This window comes from Lathamus discolor, chromosome 8, assembly GCF_037157495.1.
Source record: "Lathamus discolor isolate bLatDis1 chromosome 8, bLatDis1.hap1, whole genome shotgun sequence".
NCBI classification, from domain to species: domain Eukaryota; kingdom Metazoa; phylum Chordata; class Aves; order Psittaciformes; family Psittacidae; genus Lathamus; species Lathamus discolor.
In genome coordinates this window covers 18,498,647-18,521,986 of record NC_088891.1, presented here as the reverse complement: position 1 = coordinate 18,521,986, position 23,340 = coordinate 18,498,647, and the positions used below count along the sequence as shown (strand labels likewise).

Genomic DNA, 23,340 nt, shown 5'->3' with positions numbered 1-23,340 from the left:
ACACTCCTTGCTGATAATAATGTTGACAGTTACTACACTCTGCTTAGAAATGTTTTGTCTTTTACTTCTAATGAAGTAGCATGGAAGTGGTACTAGAGCATTTTAACTGCTGCTTTGTTCTTTCAGGTTTCTTTTTAACCCTTCAGCATGTTTAGATGAACATCTAATGCAGTTTAAGTTCTTGGGCATTCTCATGGGTGTAGCTATTCGTACAAAAAAGCCATTAGATCTTCATTTGGCTCCAATGGTCTGGAAGCAACTTTGTTGTATCCCACTCATCTTGGAGGATTTGGAGGAGGTAGATCTGCTCTATGTGCAGACCCTCAACAGCATTCTTCACATTGAAGACAGTGGGATTACTGAAGAAAATTTCCATGAGGTAAGATATGAAAGTTAGAGCTTTTACGTTTATTCTGAAAGCAGCTACTTTATCAGATTGACCTTAATTTAGGTGTTTATATAAACCAGTATCCCTGTAATTGGAATAACAGGGACTTCCTATGCTTTTGGAATAGTTTGTGATCTTATAGTTCTAGGTGACAGATAGTAAAATACTAACTTCAGATCACTAGTGGTGACTTAAACTGAACATACTTTTCCTGTTTTGCAGATGATTCCTTTAGATTCTTTTGTTGGCCAAAGTGCTGATGGTAAAATGGTTCCCATAATCCCTGGAGGGAACAGCATCCCACTTACCTTTTCAAACAGGAAAGAATATGTGGAGAGGGCAATTGAGTACAGACTCCATGAAATGGACCGTCAGGTAAGAATGTCATGGCAGCCTTATCCCCATTGTTAATGCAAACAGAGTTTTTGGTTTATTTATGTAAGCTTCCATTCCAGTTTATTGGGGCATAAGACAATCTTGGCTTTCCACGTCTCACTTGGGTCCCTGTGGCTTACACACACACACACCCCCGAACTGCTTTGGGGTTTTGTTTTCAATTCGTCCTATTTTTCTTAGTAATTGCTCAGTTGACAGAAGAGCATTAGAAATCAGGACCTGTCTTCCATTAGAGTAGCCCCACTGCCAGCTGTCAGCTCCACTTGAGAAATGAACCTGCAGTTGTGCATGCTGTATACTGTCATTAGACACGATAACAGCACAGATGAGCTAAAGTAACTGTTTTGTTTAACTTCAAGCTATTTCTCATCTGCTTTAGTACAGAAGCTACAACTATTTCATGCTATCTTTTGAGAAGTGTTAATTGCCTGTTGGCATGCTTTGTGTATTTTGTCAGTTGTATAGTGAAGCTTGTGAATGCAGTCTACTAATTGCATGCTAGAAAGATTATTGTCCTTTTTTCTCAAGATGCGGACGCATGCGTGATATTATCTGCATTAAAAAAAGTAACTTTCTCATCAGAGATACCAAATCCTAAGTCTTCTAGAACAAGTATGGACTTCTTACAAATATGACTTTGGTCCAGCTCAGATGTATGGTAGCTACACAGTTTTTCAGTTTAGTCATCATCATTTGTGCTGCTAACTTGCGCTTTTTTAAGTTCTTCTGGTTTGCATCAAAACACATTTTTTAATATGCAGTTGTAATCAAAAATGGCTGTAATATTCTATAGGATTTTGAGAGAGGATACAGCTCTTACAGGGGATGCATGCATGAGAGGTTGTATTTGGCAGATATTCTGTAATTCTCTGTCCCGTTCCTCAGCTGATACGTTGCTTTTGCATTTGGATGGCACAGTAAGTGGCAGAGGTAAGAAAATGGCACTGCAAATGCATCTTCTTTTTTGGGCAACAGGTGGCTGCTGTAAGAGAAGGAATGTCTTGGATTGTTCCAGTTCCTTTGTTGTCTCTTCTGACCGCCAAGCAGTTGGAGCAAATGGTCTGTGGAATGCCAGAAATATCAGTTGAAGTTCTGAAGAAAGTTGTGCGTTACCGAGAAGTCGACGAGCAGCATCAGCTTGTTCAGTGGTTCTGGCACACTCTTGAAGAGTTTTCAAATGAGGAGAGAGTCCTTTTCATGAGGTTTGTGTCGGGAAGATCTCGATTGCCAGCCAACACAGCTGATATATCTCAGCGATTCCAAATAATGAAGGTTGATAGGGTAAGATGCTGCTTTCAGATGCTGTTTTTGTTGATGTTGTTTGTTTGTCTGTCTGTCTGGTTTTTATTCCTGTCTGGCATAATCTGTCCTTTAGCAATAGGAGACAGGTTTCCATAATTGTAAATTTATGGGGAAAGTATGGGATTGGAAATGCTCTGAGCTGTTAAAAGCAAACATTTTAATTGTGTGGAAGGACTTATATTGCATGAATTGCATCGTAATTCCTTTGGTGCATTTACTATAGTTGTATGATGGGAGGTCAAAACAACTTCTTGCCAAGAAACAAACCTTCTCCTATTGTAACTTGTTCAATGTGATTTTCTGTTCCAATACCTTTTTTTTATTTGATAATTTTTACTCTTTTTTTAAAAAGTTTTAAATATGTGTAAGTGGCAACATATGACCACCAGTGAATGGCTTAAAACCACTGTGATGAGTTTACAGAGTGTTACTCTATGTACAGGATGCATTCATTTGGCATTACTTTTGGGGTTTGTGCATTGGAAGCATGTTGTCTGTGAACTACATGAATCAAAACTTGACAAAATCTAAGCTAGCAGCGTTTTGACTGTCGCCTTTGGTTAGGTATCACTCTGCCTAATTTTAAGGCCCACTGTGGCATGTACTTCAAATGTTTCTTAGTATCTTCCAATAAGCTGCAAACTAGTAGTGTGATCAGCTTTTCCAATAGCTGAATTTCATTGCTGGGTTGAACTACTCGCAGAGCAGGTGATACAGCAGTCATTTTGCACCTCCTTAAGGTTGAAACAACTGATGTAAACAAGGGAGGCCAGTCTGTTGCTTATAAGGAATTTCAAGACAGAATGTGAAAATGCTGACTGACAGAGGCACAGAAGGGAGGGAGCAATGGAATATGGATAATGTTGCAGGTTTTGCTTCATTCACAACTTAACAGTGTCCCACCTTTTATCCGTTTCCACAGCCTTACGACAGCTTGCCTACCTCACAGACTTGTTTCTTTCAACTGAGGCTCCCACCTTACTCCAGTCAACTAATCATGGCAGAGCGTTTGCGCTATGCAATCAATAATTGCAGGTCTATAGATATGGACAATTATATGCTCTCACGGAATGTGGACAATGCAGAGGGCTCAGACACAGATTATTGACATTCTGTGAACAAAATCATCTTCTTTTACTACAAATAGTGCCCTAAGTCCAATTCATTGTTGACATAATTTTACAGTAACCATAGATGTTTTAGGAGCATAAAACCAGATGTTAATAGACAGTGGCCACATTTTAGTTACTCTAAATGTAACAAAAATTTAGATGTTTTTATTTTTTTGTGATTGTAAAAAAGGAAAAAAGGAAAAAGAAAACAAAGGATGATGGGTAAGTTTTTTTTCCTCCTTTTTTGGTCACTTTTGATAAGTTTGCATGGAGACATTTTGGTGCATTTTTGTTGGGAATAGTACATTTGTAAGCCCTCCCAGTGAACATGAAGAGTTGTACATTGTGTATAATTGTTCATTAGCAAGGACAGTTTTACATGAATATTCACATATTTATTTTGTTTTAATTTGAATTGCCTGTGCAGGGTTCTTTACGCAGAGAAAAATAAAGCAAATTGAAGAATCGGTTGCTTGGATGCATTTGTGAACTGTGGTTGGTTTACTCAATCTTCATACTTCTGTACTTTGGCTCAGGAAAATTTTGTATTCCAGTGTTCAGACAGGGTGCAACATTTGAAGCATCTTAAAATGTTTGCCTGCAATGCATCTGATGTGCTCTGCATTCTGTCTCTGTTTGAGGTACTGGCGTTTTCAGGCGTACCATTTATTCCTCGTACTTCAATACAAGTTAACGTTGTACCTGGTTCCTTCTTGATGTTCACTTAAACATTTTTTTCCTCCAGAGTAGTAGTTGTTGCCAGTAACAACATACTGCCACCTTGCTCAGTAACCTTGAAATCTCATCAAAGAAACCAAAACCAAACATCTCTTTTAATGTACAGATTGATGTCATCGATTCCTGATGGGAGTGCAAGACAATCAAAATGGAAGTGGCAGGGTAGTAGTTAAGGCTGTAGATCCTCTACATGTTCCTAATTATGCATTTGCTTCAGTAATGTCATGTATTTGGTCTTGTTTGGTTGCTGCTGTGACTGTACTGTGATCAACAGAGTATGGCTTACACTGTGATGTTCGTATTTGGTTGGGCCAGTGATATAATGTACAAAGATGTTGTTCTGTGTCTTAGGGAAGTGCTGAAGAACAGATCTCTATTTGTCTTCAGCATCTGTATCAAAACTGTATCAAGCTATAGGTGCTGCTTGGTTGTTCAGGAGCAGGATTTAGCTGGGCTGAGGGAAAGGGTCCAGTCTGTCCCCTGGTGAGTCACTGCTGCTCTGCCCTAATTCCTGCTCCCATCCTCACTGAGCCTTCTCAGTAAGGATGCTGTGGGTCCTGAGGGCTAGAGAGAACATTCAGTAACTTAGTCTCGCCTGGGACCAGACTTGGCCATCTGAGTCTGGAAAAGAGGGTAGAAAATCCTGCTGTTTTCCCTCCTGTGGTTTTGTACGTCAACAGAGATGGTTAGGGAGATTTCCCAGTTGTCCAAGGCTGACCTGATGTATTGCTGCCAGCTGACAGTGTTCAGAGGGCTGAGTTGATGAGCTGTAAAAATGTGGAGGTCTGGGTTTTATCTGGTGAAATTCTTTCAGTTAGGGCTAGTTGTTGGCTTGAAGCATCCCAGTGGGGGGGTTGGAAAAAGGAGGGACTCAGGGCTCTGACATCATGCAGACTTAGCTTCCTGCCTCTATGCTCTGCTGTTCCAAATTGGACTGAGACTTTGTGTCCCAGCACTATGTTGTGGGGGAGTATATCCATTTCTTGGTCTAAATGTATGTGTAATAAGTGAAGAATAGACAATTACAAATAAAAGGGGAAACTGCTTTGTAAAGTTCTGCATAGACTTCATTTATGCCTCTGAATTCCTGCTACCAATTTGTCAGCCTGTTCCAATCAGGCACAGAAAATAATAGAGCTGTGTCTAAGAAGATAGTTTTGTGTGGACTGTGCAGTTGGCTGCTTGGATAACGAGGACATTTTTGGAGGAAGTTTCCAGTAAAATGAAAGAGGATGTTATCTTGGTAAATGTTGGTTAAAGGGTTGTGTTTGATTGCTTCAGTTAAGACTTTTTTAATTGGTTGTGCTTGTCCTTTGAATAGTCTATTTTAGCATCGTTAAAACTATCGAGTGCTGAATTGTTTTTATATTATCCTACTGCTTTTTCCCCCAGTAATTCCATTGTGTATACATTCCTTTCAACCTGCTGATTGACATTTTTTGTTGCTCAGGCATCTGAGAGACTGGAATCGTGTTCAGGTGTCCTGCATAATGCTTCTTAGACATAATTGCATACCAAGGTAAAGAATGTGCAACGCTGATTATGTCCTGCTAGTGAAGACCATCTGAGAAAGTTCTAACTTAGGTCAGTTTGAGAGTATTTTATGTAGGCAACCCTCTCGCTATGCAGAAAGGGGAATAAAGATTGCCGGTGTATTTCTGCATTCTGTAGTACAAGTAGGTCATATATGCAGGTAGTTAAAGAAAATAAATGTGCAGCTCAGTCTTTCAGCATTGGGTGGGACGTCTGTGTATGACTGGAGCAGGGAGTGTCAGTGCTAACAGATGCGTGACATTTGCAAGGTGTGTGTGACAATGCGTTCATCTAGACCCACTGCACATAATGAGAGATGGAGGCACAGTAAGCTTAAAGTGTTAAATTATAAGCATAACCAGAGAAAAAGCTTTAGCTACAGAAGTAACATGTAAGACTGTTGTTTCTCAAAGCCCATAATTTCTGTTGCTTATCCTGGTTTCACCCAGGGATAAGGTAATTTCTTCTCTACCACCCCTGGTATTTCCAATCATTTTTCCTGCTTTTTTCTTTCCTGCCTAGGAAGTACCTCTGTAGCCTTTTGGGCTATCAGACAGCCAGATAGCCCTTTGAAACAGGTAGGCACACTACAACAGAGAACAACAGCCAGTCCCTGTGACTAGAGGTAGGCAAGTTACATGAGCTTGAAGCCTCACTCTTGCTGGAGCTGGTGGTGGTAGTGTTCAGCTGGTGGAGGTGGAATGTGTTGTGCTTAGAAGGGACTGGGAAGAGCAGAACGTGTTCTTGAACAGGAGTATGTACTCTCCACGAAAGAGGTGAACAGGCAATTAGGTCATTTCTGGAAGTTTGATTTAGATCTGTCCTTTAGCCCTTTTGACTGTGTGATGAAGTGCAATGTCAAAAAAAAAAAGCCTCTGTTGGTAAGTAAGGAATGTGACTGTGCTGCAGGCGTTTGTTGAATTTCTTTTTACCTTATTGCCAAGCTCAGATATGTTGTTACAGCGGAAATCTGAAGGGTCTGCTGGCTGTTGCTTTTACCCTATCACGTAGGAAAAGGCACAAGCTTTGGAGGCACAAGACTTAAGGAAGCCTTGTTTGCCCCTTGCATCTGATAACCTGCTGCAGCTTCCAAATAGGCATCTTGGTTTACATCACCTTTCTGTTAGTACTTTCGTGAAATGATAAATAACAAGTGTCCTCCCTCCACACCTGGGAAGTTAGAGCTGGGGTCTGTGAAGAGTAAAAAGGGTTTCAGTAATCTTAAGAGAACTTTGACAGAACTCAAATGTCTTGGAACAGAGAAAAATTAACATGCATCCATCCTTACATAATACCCCAAATAAAATGTGCTCATTATATACTCACTTTTCAAATTGGATTGCTAAGCAATAACATTATTATGGGTGCTGAGAAAATGTATCAGCCCAAGTGTGTTCAGATTTTACCATGTCATGAACCAATATCCCCATTCAAGGAGAGGACAGGCTAAGTAATATGACTTTGAGCATTTGTACACAAATAGGCAAATAAACCAAGTAGGAGAGTGTTCTAAGGCCCTCTGTAGCTCTGCCAAGCTACCACTGCCCCCACCTCCCCAAGCATTCCTGATAGAAAACTGGCAAAAAGGCAGAAGTAAGATAGAGGCAGATGCACGCCCGCTCTCACTTCTTGTAGCTGCTTGAAAATCTTTTGGGTGTCAGGTCTACAGAGCTGCATCTTTCATCGGAGTGCTTAGTGAGCTGGCATCAGGAGAAGGTCTTTGGTTACGGATGTGACTGTACAGAATTCCTGCCTTGTTTTGGCTTGTCAGCAGTATTTGAAACTGGGGGTTTTCACCAGTTGTGTATTCAAGGTAAGAATTGTGTCACCATCCCAATTTCCACATCACAGAAAGTTTGTTCAGTCCAGCAATCTCTTTTCCAAGTTGTAATTGCTAGCTTAGGAATGCTGTTTGTCCTTCCTGTCTGGGCTTCCAGTTTTGTTCTGTTACGTGCTTATTTAAATTTTAGGAATGAGTTAATGGAATAACAGAATATTCCAGTAGTATGCTGCTGTGATGAAATGATTGGGTTTATTTGTCTTCCGGGTGAGTTTCTTATGGTTACTCATACCCATCAAGTATTTCTGGAGAATTTCAGCTGTGTTTAACTGGGTCTGTCATGCTGTGATTTATTTCTTAGCTCAGCCAAATTAGAGAGTACCAAAGGATATCTGTGGATCAGTTAACCAGCATGGCAAGAAGTAAGTACATTGACTTCTACTGAGAGCTGTAAAGTTCTCTTTCCCTTTTTGATGCACCGCATAAAGAATGCTTTCAGGAGTTCCTGGCTAGCTCATCAGTTCCTGCAGGGGGAACAACAAGAGCCCAGGATGCAGTCTATTAAAATATTTCTGCTGAGATTGTGTTAAATTTACCTTTCTAGAGAAACTGATTGGAGATGCAGTTGTACAGTACTACTCCTGCAGTAAGGAAACTGGCTTCAGATGGAATTTTGAGAACATGTTTCCTCTCCTGTTCAAACATGAATGAAAGTGAGTAGAAATGGATCTTTCATTCAAGACTACCTCAGGCATCAGAGCCAAGTTCTCCATTGTGACACCTCAAGCTGCACATAGCTTTAATGAAAAGAGAGACAGTACGAGAAAAAGAACACATGAGAAGTTGGGGAATCAGGCCAGGTATTCCTGAGTAATTGAGGCCCAACTTCACAACTTGTTTCTACAGTTTAGATGCCGGGGGTGGGGGGGAAATGTCTGCTTTACTTCAACAGTCATTTGTCACACATTCTTTTTGGTTTAGCAAAGAGATGCTACAGTCATGCTGTTCTCTAACTGTGAAGAAAAACATGTATCAGGTTAGATATTTGTGGCAACCTTTAATAAATTGTTAAGTAGGAATTTAAGAGGTTACAAAATCCATTCCTTAGAGGAAAAGCTGGCTCCTGTGGTCTTCCAGTTACATAAAAGATGCAGACACTTAGTAAGTCTGCAAAGCTCTGTGTGTAGATACAACTTAAATGCAACAGAGAGATCCGGTTGTTTAAGCCTTGATAGTCTTGATGTACTTGAATTCCAGTGATAAAAGTTCCAGGTTACATGTCTGTAACTAGTATATTTCATCTGTGTTCTGACCAGTGCAGGAAAATTATCAGCAACTGCAGAGCCTCTCCTGCCAAGGAGAGAGAGGCTTGCTGTGGTATGTGCACAGAGCTTGCTGTAGTGACCAAGTTCTGGGTGATTGTTGTCAAGTGGAACAGGAAGGCCGACCCTCTCCATGGGACTGAACAGTACTTCCAAAAGTTAGTATTTCTAAATGTGCTTTAATTTTAAGGAGACACGCACTCAGGTGTTTCTACTCTGTGTAAGGTTTGAGTTTAAAATTAAATCCTAACTGCTGTGGAGTTCATTGTGATTTCAGCTGGAACTGTTAGTTTCCCTAGTCTGTGTGCAGCCTTCTGTTTGATGTCTAAGCTGAACTGACACCTGGGCCTCCAAGGCAACCAAGTTATCCATGGCCTGAGTTACCCATCTGTCATTCTTTGTAAGTGTAAAGCTCTTTGGTGGCTCGCGTTGAATGGGAGAGAAATTTCAGGTACATACAAGGTGAGCTGCAGAGGCAGCAAGAATGGGCAGGATTCTAGATTATGGTGTGCTCTCCGGGAGTCGGAATTCTGAATTCATGGCAGAAGTGGTGAACAAAATGGACAGTAATGGAAAGTGGAATTTGAGGATGTGCCTGCACAGTAACAGGCTGCTTTGGAAAAAAACCGTGCTGGAGTTGAGGCAAAACCCTGAGTAATTGATGCTAGATGAGCACACTGATTGTTCTGTGTGATTACTGAGCCAGACTCCACAGGCAGAACTGCTGACAGGTACCTGCACTACAGCTGACACAGTAACGTTTGTCTTTATTCAAGCAAATCTGTACGTGCCTCAAGTCTTGGAACAGTGTTCCCGATCCCAGCCCTCATTACCCTGACCAAATCCCAGTGTGTGATTTCAAGACAGGTTTTATACAGCAGAATAAAACTGTCAGCCTTTGGTGTCGGATTTTGAAGGCAACACCATAGGAACCCTTCATGAAACATGTTTCGCTTCCATGCAGCAGGGCAGCATGCAGGAAAGGAACAGCCCTGTGGTTTGGGATGAAGATGGATGTTGGTTTTGTATTTTAAAGTGAGAAACTGTTTATATAGCTCTGTACTGCAGTGCGTTCCTCAGTGAGCATTTAAAGCTGCAGGCTGGAAGTCACTGTCTTGTCCTGGAGGTAAGTTCTGTGAACTAGCATTTTGTTTGTAACATACTTCCTTTAATGTCAACTTCCAAGCAGTAACCTGGCGTATCTGGTCAAAGTCCATAATGCTCAACCTGTGTTTTGTGTACATTGCCGTGCAGCCTTGGGTTAATAAACAAGCCTGGCACATCAGCTACAGCCATTGATCACTGAGGAAGTGATGGTTGTCAGCTGTTCTGCTTGTGATAGATCTTGGCTGGTGTGGTTCTCGCTGTGCACAGGTGGATGAGCATATGGGTGTACCTTTTAACAGAAATTGGTTAATCACTCCTCCTCTGATACCTGTGTAGGTTGTGCAATTACCCAGGCTCTGTTTGCTGCAGCTTTATGCACTTTCCCATTACCTAAGGAGCTCAGAAAGCAAGAGGGTTCACTCTTAACCTTCGGACTTATAGCAGGAGTGTCCTCCTTACTCTTTGTGTCTCCAGGCTTTGTCTCACTCATTCCAACTCAATTCAAACTCCTTTGAGTTTGTGTATTTCCTTTGTATATTTCTTCCATGCAGTGATTAATAAGGTGACCTTTGATATTAAACTTACTGAACCACTGTTAAACTGTAATGTTCCATTTCTCTCCCATTATTGTTTTACCTCATTAAACACACCACTGCTGCTCTCCTCTGAGTGAGGTGCATTCCACTCATCTGTGACAAGAGGGTATCGAAATTGCAGGGTTTGGCCTTAATTAGGGCTAGCATTTTGAGGCAGTAATGCAGGGGCTTCCAGTTCCAGAGAATATGAGAAAGCAAACAGGTTTTCTCCTTAAGAGTGTCCAGGCGGAGATGGGTGCCTTGTCCTAGGGCAGCCTTGGCTGGGACTCAGGCGCAGTGCAGGGAGGCCGCCAGAGGTCAGTGTAGCGCTGCAGCCCGAGGGGAGGGCCGCCGTGGCTCGGGCACCCCCGCTGACTGCTGGCACATTACAGTTCGTTGCATTTAAAGCTGAACCAATTTTCTTGACGCTTTGTCAAGCATCAGCTTTTTCCCTGGCTTATTGTCTGGAATCATGGTAGCGCTCCTCTCTGCTCTCAGCGTTACGGAAGGGCACTTTTCCCTGACTCTCTCTAGACCAGTTTGTGTTATGTTCCGGCAGAAATCCACGTGGAGCGTTTGCAGCGAGCTCCCATAGAGGGTTACTGCTTCCAGGGTCTGGTCAGTGATCTGCACACAGTTTTCCAGTTTGAGTGTCCTGAGGTTTGGGCAGCTGTTGAGAAGCAGGAGGATGCAGTCATCTGTAACATGGCCGCAGCCCGAGAGGGTCAGAGACAGCAGGTTTGGACACCTGAAAACAGGAGTGTTAACAGGTGAGACAAGCGGAAAAACAAATACTAGAGCTCAAGAAGCTGGGATTGTCAAGAATAAGGGTGAAAGGGAAGCGTCCTCCATTAGGAGGGCTTAAGAATGCAAGAGTAGGCGGGGGCACATGCAGCTGTTCTGCTCACTGCAGCCATGTTCTCTTGTCCTTAAAGCTGGTACACAGCATGCGCCTCTTCCTCTACACCCTACCCGCTCCCCCGCTGCTGCTTCACTTCTCCTTTTGAGGAGAGGCAATAAACTGGGATCGTGTCAGTGCCATGAGCTTTGGCTTTACTCTTTTCCACTTAGGTGCAGTTTGAAACACAGGCGTGTTAAAGCAGGCAGGGTCAGGAAAGGCTCCGACCTGCTTTTTCTTGTGGCTTCCTCACCAGCATAGGAAAGTACTCTGAACTCCGAAGGAAAATCAGGATCTCTGTTTAATTTGCATTTCTGTTTGCAAAGCATGCTCACAGTTTTGTCTGGATGGAAATGCTTTCAGTGGGTTGCTGCTGAAAGGAACTGGTTTTAGGAAAGCTAAAATGAAGGGCGGGGGTGTCAGTATAAACTGTCCTTTTTGGGAGTTCAGTCTAACTTGTGTGCAGGAATCCACCCAGGGCTGACGGGCATCTGCGGGTTGGTTACTGCCCTGCAGGCTTTGCTTTGAGTTTTGCCCAGCCGCTGGTCTGGGGTTACGGGTTCTGCAGAGGAGGAAGGCACTTAAACGATTTCAGCAGAGCTGTGGTCGTGTGTCCTCTGTCTGCATCCCAGTTTGTGATGGCAGAAAGAACGGAAATAACAGCCAAGTGTGGCTTTATGGCAGGCACTCAAATGCCAGGACGAGAGGATAGTTTCTCCTGCGCCCTTCGCTGTAGGCACAGATGTGCTTCTTTGTGATACTTTGCGAAAGATCCGAAGTGCTCAGCAGCTGCTGTAGAACGGTTACTGCTGAAGTTGTATTTGCAGCTTAAGGCTCCAGCCGAACCTCCCTTTGGGTGCTCGGTGGGAGACGGCTCCCTCCCGCTCCGCCCATGACGGTGCCCGTCGGTGTCCGGCAGCGTGGGGAGGCTTTCAGCTGCAACTCCCAAACCGACTCTGCCCCCGCCCAGGGCCAGGGGCGGCGCGGCCGCTAGCACTCTGCAGGCGGGCTCGCACTGCCCCTTCCAGCCCTGAGCCAGGCCCGCAGCCAGCGGGGATTGGCGCTACCCCCTCTGCTTCTCCCGAGGGAGCTGGACTTTGTTTTCCTTACAGCTGTTTGTTTGTAGCGGTGAAGCTGTTGGCAGCAGCATTGTGTGCCCAGAGCTGCTGCCATAGCGGTGTTTCTTTCCTTTCCTGTAGTTTACACCAAGCTAGGAGGGAGTTAAACGTCAGTGTAAAAGCAGTTCTTGCTTATTTCTAAGAATGAATCAAATGTGGTGTTTGACAAACTTGAGCTTGTTATGACAGCTTTTTGAAATCACATCTTTCCTCTACCTCCCTCCCCCCCCCCCCCCCCCAAGTGCTTTGCATTGCCAGAATGGCACCTTCAGTTAAGCAGCGGTTCAGTAGCATTGCACTTTCCTTTATTCATGTATTAATTTTTCATTCTCCCCCCCCCCCCCAAAAGGCAAAAATAGGCTTCAGGAAAGTCAGCGTGAAGTACCCACTGCTGCCACTGTAAAGCCAACTGAGCGCTGTAGTGAAACTGCAGTCAGAGCACTCCCATACTTAACAAACACTCCGTTTCAGGCAGGATGGAGTAAACCGTTCTCTCATTCCAGGTTACCCTTTACAGTACATGTAGTCTCACACCCAAAGAACGTACCTGTTGCAAACTTCTAGTAAAAAGTCACTGACAGTGTTCTCATGCCTGTTACAGAAGTCTCTCTGGAAACTGTTTTTCATCCAGTCCTCAATGTTACACACCTTGACTCTCTCTGAATACCAGCAGATGGATAAGTATTTTAAAGCAGGTCCCAGGAGGAAATTATCCTTCTTTAGTTCCACTGGAGAATGAAAGTTCAACAGCGACCACAGTAACGGATCCTGAAACACTTCGAGCAGCTTGTGACATGTTTTTGCTAAACTTTTCCTATTGTTTTTGTCCAGAAAAGAAAACAGATGTAAAAGGCACTCCCGATTGAGCTGGGTTATATGCATAGCCCGTCGGAGCCCCGGTGGTAGGCAGAACAGTCTCTGGCCTGTGGAATTGCCAGCAGGCAGTGCTGGGGGGGCTCCCAGGCACCAGAGGGCTGTTGCACATATATGGTTGTGGAATGGTGTTTATTTTTGGCAAACAACTGGTGCAGAAGCTCAGAATAGGCAGAGATGAAGGCATGAAACGCTTGTTGGGTTGTGCGAGGGACCGGCAGGGGTGTGTGGAGCAGCGCAGGATGGGAATGCTTCCTTAAAAGGGATTTTGGCTTTCCCTTCCAGGCCCCCTGGAGTCCAGCAAAGCTCCAGCACCGGGCAGTGACCGGGGGGGGGGGGGGGGGTGTGTGGGGGTGGGCTTTTGGAGCAGAAATGGGGGGGTTGCAGCATATGACCGCTTTAACCTTTATTTGTTCAGTGATTTCTCCAAGGTTGCACTTCTGGCTCCTGCGCAGGTACAGTAGCACCTGGTAACAACCCTCCACCCAGAGACACGCACCCAGACACACTGATAAGCACAGGCACAGGTACCAACACAGACAGACATGCAGATATATGTGCACACACAGACAGGCACATGTACACTCATGCAGTCACAGACACGCAGACAGGCATATGCAGAGCTACACGTAGGACATGCGCCCACAAACTGACATGCTCACACATACACACATGAACACAGAAACACGTGCACAGACACATGCACACACCAACTCACACGCAGATACATAGGCACACCCACACAGGCTCACGCTCAGCTGTGCACACACACACCCCCACAAATGCACAGACGTGCACACAGACACGCACAGAGGCAGAGATAGGCACTCAGATGCATGCACATAAACACGCATGCACAGACAGAGGCGGATGCACACAGACGCACAGAGAAAAGCACACACACAGCTGAGCACAGACATGCAACCACAGCGAGGCACGGATACATGCACACACACACCCCACATGCACACACACACCCCTGTAGGCCTGTACAGACACATGTAGAGATGAGTACCCAGACACACACCCACAGATGTGAAAACATAAACATTGTAGAGACCTTGAGACACACAGACACAAAGACAGACAAATGGAAGGACAAATGGACACACAGACAAAAGCATGGACAGACAGATGCGAAAACAGACAGCCAGACTAAAGGAAGGACAGGTGGACAAAAGCAAGGGCAAACAGACACAAAGGGCAGATGGACCCAAAGACAAAAGGAAGGCAAAATGGACATAGAGAAGGACAAACGGACCCAAAGATGGACAAAAGGAATGACAGACCCAAAAACTGACATACAGAAGAAAAAAAAGATGGACATACAGAAAAAAGAAAGGACAGATGGACACAAAGAAGGACAAAAGGAAGAACAAATGGTGACACAGACAAAAGGAAGGACAGACACAAAGAAGGACAAATGGACAAGGAAGGACAGACAAGAGGAAGAACAATGGACAGACAAAGGATAGATGGACACAGACAAAAGGAAGGGCAGACACACAAAGAAGGACAAAAGGACAGAAAAAGAAGGACAAATGGACAAAGGACCCACAAAAGGAAGGACAGACGGATAAAAGGAAGGACAGGGACAGAAAGGCAAAAGGAAGGACAGACGCAAAGACGGACATACAAGCAAATGGACACAAAGACGGACAGAAGGACAAAAGGAAGGACAAATAGACACAAAAAGATGGACACACAGACAAAAGGAGAGACAGACACAAAGACGGACAGAAGGACATGGAAAAAAAAACGGACAGAAAGATAAAAGGATGGACAGAAAAAAAGACAAATGGACACAAAGAAGGACACACAGACAAAAGGAAGGACAAATGGACCGAAAGATGGACAAAAGGAAGGACGGATGGGAAAAAAGGACAGATGGACACAAAGGAAGGACAAACAGACACAAAGATGGACAGACAGAAGTACCCAAAGACAGGGAAAAGGAAGGACAGACAGACACAAAGACAGAAGGACAATAGGAAGGACAAACGGACAGATGGACAAAAGGAAGGACAGACACAAGGGCAGACTGACAGAAAGACAATAGGAAGGACAAATGGACACAAAGAAGGGCAGATGAACACAAACACAGACAGACACAAAGATGGACACAGACAAAAGGAAGGACAGATGGACATGAAGGACAGATGGACAAGAGGAAAGGCAAACAGACACAAGGACAAAAGGAAGGACAAATGGACACAAGGACAAAAGGAAGGACAAATGGACACACAGACAAAAAGAAGGAGAGACTGACATAAAGGACAGACGGACACAACAAAAAAAAGGAAGGACAGACACAAAGACAAACAGACAAAAGTAAGGACAGACCGACAAAAGGAAGAACAAATTGACAGAAAGAGGGACACAAGGACAGACACAAAAAAGAAAGACAAATGGACACAAAGAAGGACACACAGACAAAAGGACAGATGGATAAAAAGGACAAACAGACACAGACAAAAAGGACAGACATAAAGGATGACAGACAAAAGCAAGGACAAATGGATAAAAGGAAGTACAAATGGACACGAAGATGAACACAAGGAAGGATGGACAGAAAAAAGGACAAACGGAAGGAAGGACAAATGGACACAAAGACGAACACACAGACAAAAGGAAGGACAGATGGACAAAAGGAAAAAATGGAAAGACAAAAGGAAGGATGGACAGAAAAAAAGGAAAAACAGACACAAAGGAGGACAAACAGACACAAAGATTAAGGAAGGACAGATGGACACAAAGATGAACAAAGAAACGGATGCAAAGACGGAAGGACAGACAAAAGGAAGGACAGGCAGACACAAGGACAAACAGAAGAAAAAACAGACACAAAGACTGACAAAGTGTAGGACAGACGGACACAAAGATGGACAGACAAAGGAAGAGCAAAAAGACACAAAAGGGCAGATGGACAAATGGAAGGACAGACAGATGCAGAAAAGGACAGATACAGACAAGGAAGAACAGACTGACAGGAAGGACAAAGTGACACAAAGAAGGACACAGACAAAAGGAAGAGCAAACGGACAGAAAAAAAGGACAAACGGACACAAAGATGTACAGACAAAAGGGCAAATGGACAAAAGGAAGGACAGCCTGAGAAAAGGACAGACAAATGGACACAGAGACAGACACACAAAAACAAATACACGAAGGATGGGCAGACACAAAGATGGACAGAAGAACAAAGGGACACAGACAGACAAGGGGTAGGGCAGAAGGACACAAAGATGGACAGACAAAAGGAAGGACAGACACAAAGAAGGACAGACCGACAAACGGACACAAAGATGGACGGACAGACACAAAGACGGACACAAAGAAGGACAGACACAAAGATGGACGGACGGAAGGACAGACAAAAGAAAGGACAAAGGACAGAAGGAAGGACAAACAGAATGGAAAGACGGATATAAGGAGGGACAAATGGAAACAAATATGGACAAAAGGAAGGAGACACAAAGGACAGACGAAAAGAAGGACAGAGGGACATAAAGATGGACAGAAAGACAAATGGAAGGACAAAGGGATACAAAGACGGACAAAAGGAGACAGACACAAAGGACAGACAGACAAAAAGGAGAAATGGACACAAAGATGAACAGACAAAAGGAAGGACAGGCAGACACAGGGACACAGAACAAAGGGACATAGACAAATAGAAGGACAAACCGGTACAAAGGTGGACAAACAGAAGGACAAACGGACACAAAGATGGATAAACAGACAAAAGGAAGGGCAGACACAAAGTCGGACAGATGAACAACTGGGAAGACACACAAAGGACAGACAAAGTGACAAATGAAAAGAAGAACAAATGGACATAAAGATAGAAAGACAGAGAAAAGGGAGGACAAATGGGCACAACGATGGACAAATGAACAGAAAGAGACCGATGGACAAAGAGACATAAGGATGCACAGACAACTGGAAGGACAAATGGACACAAAGATGGACAAACACGACGACAATCAAAGATAGACAAGTATGAACAGAAAAATGGATGGACAAATGAACAGATACAAAGACGAAGGACAAAGGGACACATGGACAGACAGTCACAAAGATGGACAGATGAACACAAACTGAAGCATGGACAAACAGGTACAAAGATGGACAAATGGACACAAGGGCCAACAGACAAATGGAAGGACAGCCAGACAGGACAGACAGGCATACAAATGGAAACACTAACAGACAGATGGACATAAAGACAAAGATGGACATATGGACAGACCAACACTTAAGACACAAATCCAGATACACAGACACACACAGACATAGACACGTATGGACAGAGACCTAGACAGCAGACACACATACACATGCACAGGAGCCACCACACGCACAGACACACATGCACACATGCAGTTGCGCGCACAGAGGTACTCATTTACCCACCTTGTGCACAAGGGAAGTGATGACACAGGCAGACTTGTGTGGACAGAGCTGGTCTGTGTTTAGCTGTGTGTGTGGGCCTTTGCTTTTAATAAATGCCTTCTATGAGCTCAAAGATTACAGTGTTTATTGTGTCATTTCTGGTTTTGCAGTTTTAGTTCTGTCGCTATAGTCTTGCATGTGGTGGTGGTGGAAGGCTGTACAGGATTGGGTTTAGGATTAAGTTTCTTTTCAGTAGCAGGAGAGACTGCAGCAGAAAGGAGAAAAAAGCTACAGTAAATGGCAGCTTAGAATTAAAACCAACAGTGACCAACAGCCTTATGATCTCCATGTGAGATTTAGGTAGTTTATGCTCATCTGACATTTGGTGTTAATACAAGGGAACATGTTAAACCAGCAGCAGATAACAGCAGCAGAACGCCACTGCAGTTTTTCAAGTTATAGCTGGAAGAATTTATGTACCCCTGTGTTTTAATGGGGTTTGTGTCAGCGTGTGACAGGGCAAAAGGGAACAGAACTCGTTTTTCTGCCTTGCCCTGAGAATGCAGTAAGAAATGCAACTCTGAAAAACAGCATCTGAAATCAGTTTGCTTTGTGCAACCATTACTTCTTACCTGTGTGCGAGTGCTGTGCCTACCCACACAGACCTCTGAAGCCATGATTCCGGGAAGTAGCAGCAGTTTACGTGGTGTGCTGGCTGGCGGTTGCTGTTCTTCCTGCTCAGACTCTGCCCTTCATCCTTTGCAGAACTTACCTTCAGTTTTGAGCAGGTTTAGACAGCTGAGGCTGCTCAGAGTTGTCATACACCCACGAGTATTATATATGTGTGTATATATACACACGCACACACATATATATATATTGTGTGTATATGTATTATATATATTTTCATATATATATATATATATCTGTGTGTACATATATATATATATGCATATATCTGTGTGTGTATTAAAAAAAAAAAACCCAACCCCAGCAAACTTGAATGAAAAAGTTACCGCTGCTAGGATGGCCACTGTGATGTCCCCACACAGGGGACAGAGCCCACAGTCTGACATACAACCAAACAGCTGTTGGATGACAAGGCTTACCACTGGGTAACACTGAACAGCAGATCCTCCTTTGGGTTTAGATGCTGAGCCTTGGTAGAGGTGTTAAATACTTCAATTTGCTTTATTTTGCAAGAACAAGGTAAAATAATTCCAGCCCCTGTGTTTCAGAGGATTTACACTAATGATATTCTACAAGCCTGTAGAAGGACAAGAGGAGTTTCATTGGCTAAGGAAAGGAGACACTTTAATGGCACGTTTTCCATAAACACACTGTGTGAATGAGATATAATTCACATTCAACCTGGAAATGCTCCAGAAACACACAAGATGAGCACAGTCAGTAATCCTCACTGAAAATTACACACTAGATTTTAATGGCAAACAATTACAACTATGGCACTACAGTACTTGAGGATATCCTAAAGCACATTGGAATCACTTTTCAAGGTGCCGATTCCCTCATCAGTAAGACACAGACACATCAGTACTGAAACATTGCTGGGGAAACCTTTGACCGCCACGTGTTATGCTTTCCATTTAGTAAAACCCTCCTCGTATGAAAACCAGGAGACCACTTTCACATCCACTCTCCTCAGGCTGACACCTGTTCCCACCTGGAAAGCCCTTCTGACTGTACAGTGAGGAGGAGATCTGCTTGCAAGTGCCTTGAGTTTCACACGATGCTGCACTCAACAGCTCACTCTACAACACGCTAAAGCAGAACCATTCCGTGAGCTGGACATTTTGCAGGTTTGTTTTACATAACATTTGCCTCCAGTTGTATACGTGGCTAAACTATTACTAACAAGAGGACAAGCTTTGATCAGACAGATTTTGGTGAGAAATATGCAAGCCTTTGAACTGCAGAGAGCAGTTGTGGCTTGCAGCGCCATCACAGGCAAGAAAAAAACTCCTTGCCGGTTAGTGTATACTATGATCAGCAGTAAGTAGAAAAGAAACATTTGGCTTAAATGAAACGAGGTATCCCCCTTCCCCAAGCTAGTAGATAAATACAGGATATACAAGTAAGGTTAAAAACGTGACAAGAGGCCAGGTGCAGGACATGTTACTGGTTCAGTGCTCAGTTGCCTTTTTTTTTTTTTAACTTTTTTGTTTTCTGACACCACACTGAATAGAATACAGTGGATAAGCAAAGTTCTCCACCAGGAAGAGAAATACTTGTGTTGCCACAACAAACTGTTCATATTGTCCATCTGGGTTTGCGATGGGAGAAAGTTACATTAGGAAAGGGCTTACAGTGTGCTTGTTCCAGCAAAGGATACGGCTGCGTCCTCACCACCACCTGCTGCAGAACAAGCCTGACAGGATCACACTGTGTTCCCAAAGGGACCATGCTGGGCAGAGAGCACTGCCCGAGACCGTGATGCTACAGAGCAAATGGTACTGAAAGGAAACATGGAAGTGAGAACATAATCTGACCCAAAAAAAAGAACTGGAGAAGTAGAAGCTCCTTAAAATAAGTGAATGTTGCTGAAGATTATAAATTTAACTTTCTAAAAGTACAGAAAGGCACATTTACATCACTGGTTTGTGAGAACACTGCCTGTACACTAAACTGCTGCTGGCCCAGAGCTAGTTGTGTGGTTTAAGCTTTGTATTCTCAAAACTAAACTTCTAAGGGAAACAAGTCCAAGTAGTACACAGACAAACACAGCTATAGACGGAACCTACTTAATTACCTCCCCAGCTAACTGTGAGCAGTAAGGCCCTCCAGGATAATGGTATGGGTAGGACACTTGGCTTACCCCACACACCAGTGAGATCTGTCAAATTCTGCCTGTATGACAGCTACCTATTCCGGTGAGACGAAAGGCTCTGGCTGCAAGGAATGGAAAACAGGTGACAAACTACCTGCAACTGAAAGCAACAAATAGTTCTATTTATTGTTGAGCTTAAGTAAAGGAAGACATCCTTACATATGTCACAATATACCAAATAATAATCACTGCAGTTTTTAACTAGGGTACAGCTTACATCTTCATACACCATTAGCAATGCTGAATGCTGTCTGCAGTTTTATATCAAGCCAATTTCTCTCTTTCCTGGCTTAAGATGCTATGACAAAGCTACAAAAGAATAGCATTTTAAAAATCCATCTGATGGTGATTTCTCTTTATACACATCAGTGTACAGCTAGCAGGTAACCCATGGCAAGAAACGTACATAGCCAGGTTTTAGAGACTGTGTCACAGTTCCAGTGTTGATCTAGAGACTAAATAAAGATCCCATACTGGGCCAAGTGTGTAACCACTACAGCTGTAGTGAACCAGCAGTCTTGTCTCACCATCTCCCATTGGGCAGGCTACAGCCCGGCTGTGACACTGAGCATCCTCCCTAGTTTGCATTTGAACTGACAAAACAACTGTCACACAGATTACCTACAACACCATCAGCTTCCTTTCAGATTTAAGTAAGTGAACTGTAGGCATTTTGTAAACAGGAGCTGTATGTTTAGACCTAAGACTGTTCTCACAAAGCCCAAATGCAAGGGCTGTACTCCCAGTTTTCAAGCAAGTAAGTTTTGATGATCAAATTTCAGGGTGACAGTGTAAACCAAGAGATGGCAAAGGCATTCAGGTTTGGTGAAAACAACGTAAATCAACACAATTTAGACATGTGTATATGTTTTTAAGATAATTTTTTAGAATTTGAAAGGGAGGAGGGCAGAGCATATGTGAGGACTACTTGAATTAAATTGCAGTATTGATACAATTGAACCAACTGTTTATTTACAATGATTCCTGAAAGTCAGCAGCCTGAACACACACCAATATAGCAGCAATTACCTGGTCTATCTCCTATGCCACATCTCCTCTCTTCAGCAGACAAGAGATTGTTCAGAGGTCACTATTTAATTTCTTGCACGAGGGAAGATAATTCGTGCAAACAATTCTTTGATTTAAAGGGATTAAATCATATCTACATAACAGCTGTAAGAACAGCATGAAGTTATATTACTCTCCATAATCAGAAGCACATTGATCTTGCTTGCAAGGAGGACAGAAAGCTTCTCTGATGTAAATGTGCCTTTAGAAAGTGAGGACTGAAAACATTAATATAAAAAAGTCAAATAACTATTTCATGAAACTATAGATATAAAAACTGAGTTATCGCAACTAAAGCAGCAAATCAAAATCTGCTGAGGTTTTCTGGTATAACTACAAAAAAAGTTAGTCTGTGTCCAAGTTCAGTAAGTCGAATGCTACCATTGACACAACAAAACTAAAACCCACGAGAGGAAATTGGAAAGTGCACAATGAAATTAATAGTCTTGGATCAAGTATTTATGGAAAAATGGAAATGTTTTGTCCTGTGGACTTGATAAGTAAGAATTAAAAGGAGGTATTAAAGTTTATCTGATCCAGATTTGGCTTGCCGTTCCACATAGAAGAGGATGTAGGCCTTGGCTTTTACCACAGTCTCCTCGTCGGTCAAGGTTACAGTACTGTCGTTGAAATGGAACCAACGGCCTTCGTGGGCTGCGTACGCGGTGTAGTGTCCAGAGCCAACGCTGCCAGCACAGGAGCGGGGAAAGAAAGGACAGTCAGCAGGAGACACACCACCTCATCCTCTGATGCATCTGCTGTTGGGGATAACAGCCTCCCACCAACCAGAGGGAGAAAGAAACTGGCAGCCCTCTGCAACCGCTGGGGAGATGCTTCCCTTCTTAATCTGTGGGGCTCAAAGTTCTCCAAAGTAAAGTGTTATGATAAAGTAAAATAATCACTCACTGGGACGAGCTGAAAGGGGGGAGTTAAAACAACTTACTAGCATCCCATAGTTTTTATGCAAGTAAGGCTTCTTAAACATCCATGTTTGACCTAAGACTTCTTAAACATCCATGTTTGCCTACAGGAACATCAAGTCTATCATCTGTTACTATTCAAGCATTAGGCAGACACATTCCACTATGCTCGACTTTCAGAATTCATCCCCATTTAGGTCTAGACAGACTCATAGTCTAATATAATCAAAAACACTTGCTGCAAAACTAGTCCAAAATTCCAAGAGGAAAATTTCTCAAGTTCATCTTTAACAGTTTGAATCTAACATACCAGAGCTACAAACCCACCAATTTTCCTTACTCTGCCACCCCAGCATAAGGCCCGCTTTCACTTGCTTACAGGTTATAACACATGCTCAATGTTACTCAATCTAATTCCATTCTTATCACACCCCACTCTTTTTTACTGTCCATATAGTTCTCCTAGGACTTGGAAGCACCAGTCAGATGCACAGTGGTGCTACAGAGGCTGCCTTGAGTAGTCAAAGCTTTCTAAGAGTCCAGATCATTCCTCTAGAGAAGCAGAAGGAAGGGCTTCCTGGACAGAACTTTTGGGTTAGTACCTTTGAATTAAATTCAGGTATCAGCAAGGTTTTGAATAATGGAGTTTAGTTTCCTTAAGAAAACTCCTTTCACCGCTCACACCCCTAAAGCACTTCCTAAATAAAAAGAACACATTTCTGTCAGGATAAACAGTTCTCTTGTCTCTACTACTGTCAATCTCAGCAGACCTGCCCAGGGCTGGGAAAAGGAAAAGAAAACCCAAACCAACCACACCAAGTAACTTCACCAGCCAGCCCAGGGACGTGCCTGTTGCCGTTCACTCCTGTAGGAGAGAAGTCATACACGATAATCGCTTTCACTGTGCCAATCATTAAGGCTACAGTTGTTCCAAAGTGAATAGAAGAGGAAAAGGTATTTCTGCTTT

At 43.3% G+C, this 23,340-nt stretch overlaps 3 protein-coding genes across 8 annotated transcripts in view; 1 reads left to right on the top strand and 2 right to left on the bottom strand.

The window, feature by feature from the left end:
* Positions 1 to 3,676, top strand: part of HERC1 (HECT and RLD domain containing E3 ubiquitin protein ligase family member 1) — a 96,383-nt gene extending 92,707 nt beyond the window's left edge. The window contains exons 75-78 of the mRNA XM_065688041.1: positions 127 to 379; positions 611 to 763; positions 1,760 to 2,065; positions 3,009 to 3,676. Of these exons, the coding sequence (XP_065544113.1) occupies positions 127 to 379; positions 611 to 763; positions 1,760 to 2,065; positions 3,009 to 3,194 (898 nt within the window). The 3' untranslated portion in view covers positions 3,195 to 3,676. The remainder of the gene's footprint in view (positions 1 to 126; positions 380 to 610; positions 764 to 1,759; positions 2,066 to 3,008) is intronic.
* Positions 3,677 to 8,286: 4,610 nt separating this feature from the next.
* FBXL22 (F-box and leucine rich repeat protein 22) lies at positions 8,287 to 13,463 on the bottom strand. Its single transcript, XM_065688049.1, has 2 exons — positions 12,817 to 13,463; positions 8,287 to 11,001 (listed from the first exon to the last, which is right to left on the bottom strand). Exons 1-2 carry the CDS (start codon positions 13,149 to 13,151, stop codon positions 10,656 to 10,658), a joined length of 681 nt encoding a protein of 226 aa, XP_065544121.1. The 5' UTR covers positions 13,152 to 13,463; the 3' UTR covers positions 8,287 to 10,655.
* Positions 13,464 to 18,701: 5,238 nt separating this feature from the next.
* USP3 (ubiquitin specific peptidase 3) overlaps positions 18,702 to 23,340 on the bottom strand; it is a 93,124-nt gene continuing 88,485 nt past the window's right edge. For all 6 annotated transcript variants that reach the window (XM_065688045.1, XM_065688043.1, XM_065688047.1 and 3 more), the window contains one exon: positions 18,702 to 22,139. In XM_065688045.1, coding sequence (XP_065544117.1) covers positions 21,974 to 22,139 — 166 coding nt within the window. In that variant the 3' untranslated portion in view covers positions 18,702 to 21,973. The remainder of the gene's footprint in view (positions 22,140 to 23,340) is intronic.